At 51.3% G+C, this 11,129-nt stretch overlaps 1 protein-coding gene across 1 annotated transcript; it reads left to right on the top strand.

Annotated features, from left to right (window-relative positions):
- The first annotated feature begins 254 nt into the window (after window positions 1–254).
- On the top strand, window positions 255–5,592 carry LOC110210232 (receptor-transporting protein 1-like). The gene is made up of 2 exons (XM_020989068.2): window positions 255–529; window positions 3,531–5,592. Exons 1-2 carry the CDS (start codon window positions 255–257, stop codon window positions 4,042–4,044), a joined length of 789 nt encoding a protein of 262 aa, XP_020844727.1. The 3' UTR covers window positions 4,045–5,592.
- Window positions 5,593–11,129: the final 5,537 nt, after the last annotated feature.

Here is an 11,129-nt window from a genome sequence, read left to right as displayed (position 1 = left end):
TCTAGCATCCAGTGGTGCTCTCCAAGGTCCTTCCATCACCACTGTTCTGTGGCTGCAGGTGGAACCATTCATGTCTGCCTCCCAGCCCCTGCCTCTCAGTCTCCACCCCTGCCTGGGTCTCACTCAAATTCCCCCTAGATTTGGCTTTTCTCTGAGCCTGGGGTGTTTGGCTCCCAGCCTGGTTGCCGTGGTGACTGGTGCCTAGGAGGACAAAGGAGGGAGATCGCTGGAGCTTTTGCTGCCAGGTCCTGTCGATGAGGAAGTTCAGACCGTGGAAACTCCGCTGTCCTGCCATCCGCCTGCCCTCACTGACTGCGTTCTCTCTCTGGAGGAGGGCCGAGCCCACCACCTCATCCAAAGGGGACATGTGTAAGAGCCTGACTACTGCCGAGTGGAAGAAAATCTTCTATGAGAAGATGGAGGAGGCAAAGCCTGCCGACAGCTGGGATTTCATCATGGACCCTAACCTGCAGCACAATGTTCTGGCCCCAGGCTGGAAGCAGTACCTGGAGCAGCATGCCTCGGGCAGGTGAGCCATGCCAGGTTCAGGAGGGAGGGAGGACTGGTCCACCCCCCATGCCAGTAACTTGGGCTGGTGAAGTTACCTCTGCTCTTCCTCTCTTCACGTGGTGGGAGTTGAAGTTGAGAAAGGGCATTGGTAGACTGGAAATGTCAGCTAAGAAGGGCACTGAAGCCAGTGAGCATGAGATGAATGTCCAAGAGTCTTGAGTGTCAGAGGAGAGGTGGGCTAAAAACTCTAGTCTTTGGATTATGTGGTGGGAGAGGATTAGAAGGTTTTGGAAACTAGAAAACAGGAACCTGAGAGCAGAACAAGGACCTGGGAGCAGGCTTGAGTACTCATAGTATAATGCAGAAATCACAGGCTTTGGAGACACAGGACCTGGGTTCAAATCTTACTTCTGCTGGTTTACCCTTTGATTTACTCTTCTCTTCTCCACTCCTTTCTTACTTAACTCCTCTGAGCCTCAGTTTCTTCACCTATACAATGGGGGGATTGGAGTCAATGGTCTCTGAAGTCCCTTCTAGCACTAAGTCTATGATCCTCTGACTTCTCTGGGCCTCAGTTTCCTCTTCTGTAAAATTCAGGGTGTTGGACTATAACATCTCTGAGGTCCCTTGCAGCTTGGAATCTATAAACCTGTGATCTCTTCTTTCCAGGGCACACAGACCTAGCTAGTGGAGGGTGACATTCTAGACAGTGGGCTGGGACAGTTGCAGAGGAAAGGCAGTGGTCTTTGGGTGCAGGTGGAGGATGAAACCCTCCTCCCCCAACCCCCCCAGTGCCTACAGGTGTTGGTTAATCTCTACGATGCGGTGATGTGCGCACTCATCCTATTCCAGAGTCTTCTTCTTCTTACGATGTCCCTGGAAAGAAGTCCCTGGTGAGAAGGGCTAACTCAGGATAGCAGGGTGCTTGAGCCCCTTGGGTGGGGGTAGGGGAGGGCTCCTTCACAAGAGGGTTCTAGTAGCACCATCTCTGAAGAGACAATGGCTAAACAGGGGGACTTTTCTAGGTCTCACTTCTGAGGGGAAGAGAATGGGTTGACTTGCCCATTTTAAACATTTAATATGTGTTATTTTGATACCACAGCTTCCCCTGAGCCCACCCTGCCAAGTCCATTAGGTCAGGAAGACTTAAAATGGACACATAAGTGTCCTAGGCAGTGCCACAGCATTTGCCTCAGTGGAATATTACCCCTCTTTTCTTGCAGCAGAGCCAGGGTGTTTCCCTCTGCTCTCACCTCCTCTCCCACACCCCTCCCATGACCATTACACCCTGAAACCTCTGCCCAAGGACCTTGGTGTTAACCCAGCAGGGCTCGATGGGGGTTGGCTCTAAGCCAGTGGAGGGGGTAGGCTAGAGGAGGCCATGGAGGGAGGTCTGCTCTCATATGGCAGCCTCCTTCTCATGTGCTTACCGGCCTTGCCTTCATTATCTGCATCATGGGTTGAAAGATGAAGCTGGACAGGGAAGGGTCCTGCTGATGAGGGCAGTGGGAATTGCAGCTGGCTGTGGAGTCAGAGGCCCTGGGTTCAAATCCTGTCTCTGTGTGACCCTGGACAAGTCACATAACCTTTATGGACATCAGTTCCTGCTTCGTAAAATGAACAGACTGGACCAGATGACCTCACAGGTGTCTTTCACGCCCACCATACGATTCTAAGATCCTACAAACAAATCTGTCCTGAGCACTAAGCATGTGTGTGACACTCTACTAGTCTAAGGGGAGTGCAAAGCCATGGCCCTGACCTCAGAGGGCTTCCAGTCTAGGAGGGGGACGAAGGACCTGACTGTATAATATGAGGCCATCTGGGATAGTTGCAGATGGGCAGTCCAGGAAATAAAGGTCATGGGCATTCACTTCATATGTGAAGGCTACCTGGAAGAGGAAATGTCTTGGACTGGACCTCGTAGGGTGGGTAGGGAGAAAAGCGAAGGGCATTGGAAAGATAGGTTAAGATCTTAGAGCTCTGGATTTGGAGATGGGAAGACCTGAATTCAAATCCTGTCTTAGACACATTAGCCCTGTGAACCTGCACAAACCTCTTAACCTTCCTCAGTCTCTATAGAATGGGCATTATAATAGCACTTACTTCATAGAGTTGCTTTGAGGAACAAATGGGATGGTTAGTGTTTCTGTAGCATTTTGAGATTTGCCAGGAACTCTGCAAATATTGTCTCATTTTATCTTCACAACAACCCTAGGAGGTAGGTGCCATTGTTACCTCCCTTTTACAGATGAGGAAACTGAGACAAACAGACATTAAGTGACTTACCCAGGGCCACGAAGCTATTAAACATCTGAAGCTGGATTTGAACTCAGGCCTTTCTGACTCCAGGCCCATTGCTCAGTTTACTGCACTGTTGCTGTTATTACCACAGCCGTCACCAGCAAAGGTGATAAGACTAAACATCCTGACTTACAGGTGGAAGGGTCCTTGGAGGTCATCTAGTCCAACCACCTGATTTTACAGATGAGGAAACTGAGGCACCATGGAAGGGAGGCAGGGTCTTCGGACAGGGCAGTGGGGTATGGTTGTGGGAGGGAGGGAAAGGGACCACTTTTTGGAGGCTTCCAACTTTTTGACTCCCAGGTCTTCTGACTCCAAAGCCACGCTCCTCAGGCGCTGCTGTTTCATGCCGAGACAGGAACGCACACACTATTTTGAGAGGACCAGCCTGGAGGAGAGGGAAGCTTGGCCTGGGGGCCGCTGAGGACTAGTTTGAATGGGTAAATTGGGGTCTCATAACGGGAGCCTTAAATGCCAAGCTAATGAGCTTGGACTTCAGCCTGTAGGAAACAGGGACTTGGTAAGCCGTGTGCCCTGAGAAGCCTACCTTCGAGGCAGAATCTCCCAGGACAAGCGCACTGAGGGATGGGGCAGGGAAGCAGAGGGCTGCTAATGAGCTAGGGAGGTGCAGCTTCGCGGTCCCCAGGGCGGGGGCTGCGGTTGCCAGGAGACGCAGCCTGCTCCACCCCTCCCCCTCTCCTCCCCCGCCCCCACAGGTTCCATTGCTCTTGGTGCTGGCACTCCTGGCAGTCTTCGCACGTGGTCATTCTTTTCCACATGTTCCTGGACCCGGCCCAGAGGATGGGCTGCGTGCGGATGCGGGTCTTTAAACAGTTCTGCTACGAGTGCGGCACCGCCCGGCTGGACGAGTCCAGTATGCTGGAGGAAAACATCGAGGGCCTGGTGGACAATCTCATCATCAGCCTCCGGGAGCAGTGCTACGGCGAGCGCGGCCAGTACCGAATCCACGTGGCCAGCCGCCAGGACAACCGGCGCCACCGCGGGGAGTCGTGCGAGGCCTGCCTGGCGGGCATCAACCACTGGAAGCCCAGCGACAAGCTGCTGGAGGAGGAAGCCACCACCTACACCTTCTCCCGGCCGGCCAGCCCCAACAAGGCCTCGGAGGGCAGCCAGGGCTGCAACTTCTGCTCCATCCCCTGGTGCCTCTTCTGGGCCACGGTGCTGCTGCTCATCATCTACCTGCAGTTCTCCTTCCGCAGCTCCGCCTGACGGGCCGGCGCGGTGGGCAAAGCCACATGCCCGAAGAGGCAGGGACAGGGTCGGCTGGCCCGGACCGCCTCGGCTTTGCACATTCCAGGCGTGGCTGTCTAGAGAAGTCCTGCGGAGGTGGCTCTGATCTGCTTCCTCTGGCCCCATTCTTTATCTCCTCTAGAACTCCCACTAAATCCCCCCACCACTGGCTTTGTCCCATTTCTGTGACCTTCTGTTAAATGATAGACACCGATGGTTACCCTCAGAGAGGGTAGATGAGGAAACCGCTGTCTGCATCCTTTCCAACGCTCTGTCCCACAAATAAGGACATTTGGGACCTCAGTCCTCCCTCCCTCTCCTCCCAGTCCCTAGGGTTCAGTGTCTGAGGCTGGTCTTGACTGCTGGGGATTGTCTTGGCTCAGAACAGTCAGGAATAAAAATGAAAATTCAGCTCCCCACCCACCACACCCTGATTTATGGAGATGCCTTGGGATCCTAAGGACTGTCCTGTTTAAGGACTCTCAGCCTGAGCTGTTCTGTGTCTCTGGCCCATCACCTCTGGATGGAGGAAGGAGAGGATGTGAATAGCAGATAATAGAGGCCCAAACTTCTAGAGCTCACTGGGCCCTTGGGAGGTCTGGGAAGAAACCCAAAGCTGAAGAACAGCAGGGACTCCAGAGCAGAGGAGACAGCCCTCCTGGGCGCTGTTGTTAAAACCAGCTCTGGGCAGCTGGGCATCACTGCTCAAGAGACTTCACCTCAACTTAGCACAGGGCCTGGCACGTAGTGGGTGCTTAATAAATGCAGGTCGACTGACTGAGATGGGGGACTGGAGGGAATGATGGTGAGGGGGAGTGAATGAGTGAGAAACTCTGCCTGTAGAGAAAGGTTATAGCAACCAAAGTCGTTCATGTGGGGATGAAGCCTTCTCATGTGGAGACTTGGGGGGGATTTTCTGACCTTGAGTGGGAGGATGAATTGGCCTCAGCTTAGTGAGGCAATCCATTAGCCCACAGCTTTGTGTGGAGGCCCCAAATTCCTTTCTACCATGTGCTAATGGTCCCTACCTCCTGGGATGGTATCTTTGCCTGTTTTCTCATGTGGAGGGTGATCTGAGGGGTGTGTGTATGTGTGTGTGTGTGTGTGTGTGTGTGTGTGTGTGTGTATAGGCAGAAGGCCAAGTGACTTTTACCTCATATTCATGTCAACTGAACAACCCTGGATTTAGACCCCCTACCCCCCTCCTGTATTTGTCTCATTTGCCCCTGTTGGGGTCCTGCTGTGCATCTTCTTCCTTCTTTCTCCTTTAACTTAGTGGGGGCCATGTTGACCTCTGAGAGATCACTATGATAGTTCTAACATTCCCACTTTCTTGGAGCAATTTCATACTGGATCCTGTCTGCCTCTGATGCCTAGCATCCTATGGTCCTGGTCATCTCCTCTCTGGCTCCACCTAGCTTCCCAGTTTCTGACCTCTATCACAGCCCCAAAGGAGCACCCATGAGCTCCTTCTTCCTCCTTCCTTCCCTCACTCCCTCCCTCCTTCCCTCCTTCCCTCTCTCCCTCTCTCCCTTCCTTCCTTCCTTCCTTCCTTCCTTCCTTCCTTCCTTCCTTCCTTCCTTCTTCCTTCCTTCCTTCCTTCCTTCCTTCCTTCCTTCCTTCCTTCCTTCCTTCCTTCCTTCCTTCCGTCACATATCTTGGCTCTGACATTTGCTAGCTAAGTGACCCTGAGTAACCTTCATAACCTCTCTGTTTCACTTTTCCTATCTCTAAAACTAGGGGGTTGGGTGGTTTTTATGGTTTGGGGTTTCTATGGTCTTTAGGTTGCTTTTAGCCCTGTCTTGTCATTGAATGACTCTGGGTCATGAGGTCAGAGAGGTTAGGCTGGTGACTTGTACAAGCCATCATAGACTCCTTTGCTTTCACTGCCATTTCCAGAATTGGATGGAGCCGTAGAGAGGTATGGCTGGGAGTGGCTGGGAGCTGGCAAGTCCTCCATGAGTGAATCCTGGTGAATTAAGTCTCTCCTAGTGCCCAGTGGACCCCAGGTTGGGGCCGATGGCTCCCTGTATGGTTCTCATGGAAATTCCCATTGGCTAGCACAATGCTACCAGGCCACCCCCTTCTGCAGCTGTAGTGTCTGTCATTATCTTCCGGAGCTTGGCTGGGCTCCTTGATGGCCCATGGCCAGGCTTGGGTCTCATGCTTTGGTAGCATAAGGTGGACTCTGAGGTTCACTTCAGAGACTTGGGCAGAGTGTGAAAGGCACTGAAATGTTTGCCACTGCCCTCTACTTTCAGTACTCATGTACTTGACCAGTTAGGTGGTTTCTTCTTTGCCTTGGGTAAAAGCTCCCAAGACAGAATCCTGGGTATAAGTCAATATTTTTTACTCCTAGTGGTCACTGTTGACACGCTTACCCTGTACCCATACATCCTCCAACACCTTCCTGATTCACCCTTTTTCTCCTCCTTTGTCCCTGCCTCTGAGCAGCTAGCTATGCCCTGGACCTCAGGTTTGACAGAACCTTAGAGGTAACCCCCTTCCCAGGTCTTCATTTCACAGGTGAACAGACTGAAGCAGAGAGGGGAAGGGACTTACCCATGATCCCCTGAGCAGTGAGTGGAAACACGGAGATCAGAAGAAAGAAACAAATAATCATGGGTCTGCCTGAGGGATGTGCAGGTGTGACCTGCCTGGGAGCAGGGTCAAGCAGGTGTGAGGTGAATGATAGAGAGAAAGGGGGAGGGGTTGCATGACTGTGTAAATTTGTTACAAAGGGTTTTGTTTTTCAATGTTGGGCATGTGAGAAGAAGAGAGTTGATTTTTTTCTTTGAAAGTAGAAGCGGGGAGAGAGGGAGAGAGAGGGAGAGAGAGAGAGGAGAGAGGGAAGGAGGGAGGGAGAGAGAGAGGAGAAAGAGATGAGAGGGAGGAAGAGCAGCAGAGCTGGAATTTGAACTCAGGTCCTTCGATCCAGATCCAGGGCTCTGGGGAAGCCCTACCCCTTCTCCTCTAGCCACCAGCTAGCTTTGCTGGAGCCTTCTGTCTCTGCTACAGAGATGCAGCTGACAACGCAGGGGCCTTCCGTGGCTAGGCTGCTGCTGTTCTACCCACAAAGTCAGGGGGTGCTAATGCTAAGTAAGCTACTGTTCCCCACTCTCTCTCTCCCTGACACCTCAGTGCCTGGACCTTAGAGGCCCTTGGCCAACGTTGGTGAATTTCCCTCGTACCTGGGCAGCTCTCCTCCTTCTTGGCCCCTTGACCGCCTTGGCCCCCTTGGCCACGTAGCATGGCCTGTGCAGGGCAGGAGTAAGAAGCCTTGGCAGCTAATTAGAGAAGGAGGCCATCCTGAGGCTGGGGAGCTTTGGAGACAGCATGTCGAGTCAGAAATGACCTTCCCTGGCCACCAGTGGAGTCCAGCCCTGGCTTTGCTCATGAGCATGGGAAGAGCCATAATCTGAACCCACGACCCTTGGTTTTGGTCAGGCGAGTTAGGAACCTCGCTAAGATTACAGGGGGCATGTTGAACATGGAGCACTTTGGCAGCTTCGTGACAAACCGGTCAGAAATGATCTGTCCATGAAAGCAGGTCCCTAGGGGACCTTGAAGTCATTTCATTTGCTTTGTTTGTGTGGCCGGACAGACTCAGTAGAAATGAGGATGCACTTCTTTAAAGTCTGTAATTCACATTCAGCCCTGGTTCCGATGGTTCTGAAATTTGGGGGATCTGTCCCACATTAAAATGCTTCCCAGTTTTTGTTTGATTATTTGTTTTGGAAAAGGCCTGCAGATGGCAGTCTTGGACCAGAGTCTGATTAAGCAAACCAGTGGTGCCGGGCTGGAAATCTGGCTTTCTTCACCGCCCCCCTCAACTGCTGCTGGTTCTGCTCTCTGGGGTTGGGCAGCGCAAGGCTCATCCCTCTCGCAGGGCAGCCCTTCCTAGACTGGAAGATGGTTGTGGTGCTCGTTTAAGCTTTTGCTTCTCCAGACTGAACATCTCTACTTCCTACATCTGATCCTCATGGTCCCAAGACCCTTCACCATTGACCAGGTGTTTGTCATGGTGTTGCCTGAAACATGCAGCCCCAAGGGGGTCTGACCATGGCTTGGGACAGATGGACTTCTTTTCGCTCCACTCCACGGCCTCTTTGTCAAACCCTGAAGTGCTATAGAAATGGTAGCGTTTATTGCTACTGCTACTATCCTATTATTAATGTTATCATAGTTTATTAAAATTGAGATACATTGGATTTTTTTGTTGCCACATGTGAAAACAGCTTAGTTACCTCCGTGTGTAGGAGCCTTGTTTGGTGATCAACTGGTTAAAGAATACTTGGGTGTGTAGCTAATACTGATGTTTAGAAACCAAAGAAAATCTTCCTCAGAGAAGAAGCTGTGTGAGTCTGGGCAAGTCACTTAACCTCTGTTTGCCTTAGTTTCTTCAGTTGTAAAACGTGGACTTACCCAAGGCCACACAGCAGGGAATGTCAAAGAAGCCCTAGAACTGGGGTCTCCTGAGGTCTCAGCCCCAGGGCTCTGGTCTGTGGTGGATGTGTCCAATTGTGGGCCGGTCCTGCTGATTTGAATGAAGCCTTCAGAGCAGGACCTGGATGGGAAGTGGTGGGATTAGCGCCGGGCACATGAGGAGCATCCCTGCCTGAAAGCTGGAGGAAACATGCCTCTCTGGGCATCCCAGATGCCTTCCTCATTGGCTCTGCACACATAAAGGCGGGCTGCTTTGCGGCAGCTGCATATGGGGAGACCCTGGCTTCCCTCCGGCTGTGGTTGATGGCTGACTGTCCTCTGGACACATTGTGATTTTGCACAGTGATAAATAACACCAGCGTGTGCAGAGCTGGTTATCGGTGCTCTGGACATTCTAAAGAAACTTCACCGTGGTTTCTTCTGCTCCCAATCCTCTCTAGCTGTGCAGAGTTTGCATGTATTCCTTGCTCCACAGCCAAGGGAGGAGGCCTCCTGGGACTGAATATTGGCTCCCAGGTCCCTGGCCAGGGCCATGTGTCCTCCCTGAGGGGCAAGCAGGGAATTCTGACTTTGGGGGCTCCAGCCCCAACCCAGCTGCATCAGCCGGGAGTAGATCAGGGCTGCGGTATGGGGAAACTGAGTCCAAGAAAAGGGGTGCCCTTTACTGAAATGGCTTGATTCTCCTGAGGAGGAAGGGGGAAGCAGGCTCGTGTTTTGTAAGGTAGCCAGAGGGCTCTGCTGGACTCTGGAGTCAGGAAAACCCGAGTTCAAATCTTCCCTAGACATTTACTAGCTGTGTGACCCTGGGTAAGTCACTTACCTGTGTCAGCCTTAGTTTCTTCATCTGTCAAACCAGGGAAAATAAAAACTTCTAACTCATAGGCGTTTTGTGAGGATCAAATGAGAACAGAAACGTACAGTGCTTTGCAAATCTTAAAGCTCTGTATAAATGCTAGCTATGGTTGAACAGGTAGAATTTGCCTTCAGGGCTCTTCATCCATTCTTTATTTTCCCTTCCTTTTCTGCTTCCCCTTCCCACTCCTGGTGCCTGGGTAAGGGCAGGTAATGGCTCACTATAATACGAGCCCTGCCCCTCACTGGGTGACTGGCAGGCCTCAGTAAAATGACCTCTAAGGCATCGTCCAGCTCTAAATCTGGGATCCCAAATTTTGCAGAATCTCAGTTAGATGGGTCCCCAGATGCCATTGAATCCACCTAAACCGACCTTCCTCCACGTCATTAACAAGCGGGTGTCCAGTCTCTGCTCCAATGTCTTCGTTTAAGGAGGACCTGTGACTCTGCAGGTGCACTTTGGGGCAGGTTAATTGTCAGGGAGTTTTTGAGGCCACGCTATGCGGCCTCAAGCTGCTTCTCCTAACTTTTGAAAACTTGCATTTTAATGGGGCTGTTTGACTAACAACAACCACCATGATAGAAAAAGAGCGTGGAATTCCAGGCAAGGTAAAACGCTACCGTGGCTGCCTTTTCTTCTTGTTTTCAGTCTTGTCCAACTCTTTGTGTGACCCCATTTGGGGTTTTCTTGGCAGAGACACTGGAGTGGTTTGTCATTTCCTTCTCCAGCTCTTTTTATAGATGAGGAAACTGAGGCAGACAGGGTGAAGTGACTTACCCAAGGTCACACAGCTAGTGAGTGTCTGAGGCTAGATTTGAACTCCTGAAAATGAGTCTTCCTGACTCCAGGACCAGATCACCATGCAGCCCCCTAGCTTCCCCTTTCTAGCATCCCTTAAGCAGATGTTGATCTCAATGAGCTGCCTGAACCAGATTAAAATGTCATTGGGAAATGTTGAACAAAATAAATAAAAATACAATAGAGCATAGGTGATGTGAACTCATGGTTTTCTAGGTCACTAAGTGGCCTTCAAGGATCCCTTTCTATCTGAGTTTGAAAGGGCTGTACGTCACTCTAGGTGGGTGGCCTATTTCACATGCAGGTACCAAGATGGGGCAGCTAGGTGGCACAGGGGGTAGAGTGTTGGGTCTGGACACTTCTTCCTGAGTTCAAATCTGCCCTCAGACACTTACTAGCTGTGTGACCCTGGGCAAGTCACTTAATCCTGTTTGCTTCAGTTTACTCATCTGTAAAATGAGCTGGAGAAAGGAAATGGCAAACCAGTTCAGAATTTCTGCCCCCAAAACCCCAAATGGGCTCACAAAGAATCGGATATGTCAGAAAAACAGCTGAACAAACCAAGATGGGAAGAAGCAGTCGACCACTTTCCCCACTTCTTCCTTCTCACTCCTCTACCCACCCCATATGTACTTTGAGACTATTGACTAGTGACCTACACTGTCCAGCTGAGGGTGGAAGATGGCCAGAGAAGGATGCCAGGGAAGGATGGCCTTTCTAAAAGTCATGGGTCAATGTCCATTGATTCATATATTACATTCAACCAGAGAGATGACTTCATCAGCTCCCTCCCTCCCAATATCTGTCTGCCCCGCCCCCACTACCATGCACCTTCCAGGAAAATACATCTACAAATATATGCCCAATCCTACAAGCATTTACAAAACACCTACTGTGTGCCAGGCACCATACTTGGCACTGAGGATATACAATAGTCCATACCTTCAAGGAGGGGATGTTGTTTTGA

The sequence above is a fragment of the Phascolarctos cinereus genome, unplaced genomic scaffold, assembly GCF_003287225.1.
Source record: "Phascolarctos cinereus isolate Bilbo 61053 unplaced genomic scaffold, phaCin_HiC Scaffold_7;HRSCAF=346, whole genome shotgun sequence".
NCBI classification, from domain to species: Eukaryota; Metazoa; Chordata; class Mammalia; order Diprotodontia; family Phascolarctidae; genus Phascolarctos; species Phascolarctos cinereus.
The sequence above is the reverse complement of the archived record's forward strand: the minus strand, read 5'-3'. Positions and strand labels throughout refer to the sequence as shown.

Coding starts and splice junctions, on each gene's coding strand:
- LOC110210232 (XM_020989068.2), top strand. CDS start 255: ATGAGGAAGTTCAGACCGTGGAAACTCCGCTGTCCTGCCATCCGCCTG. Junction 530..3,530: donor GAGCAGCATGCCTCGGGCAG/GTGAGCCATGCC, acceptor CCGCCCCCACAG/GTTCCATTGCTCTTGGTGCT.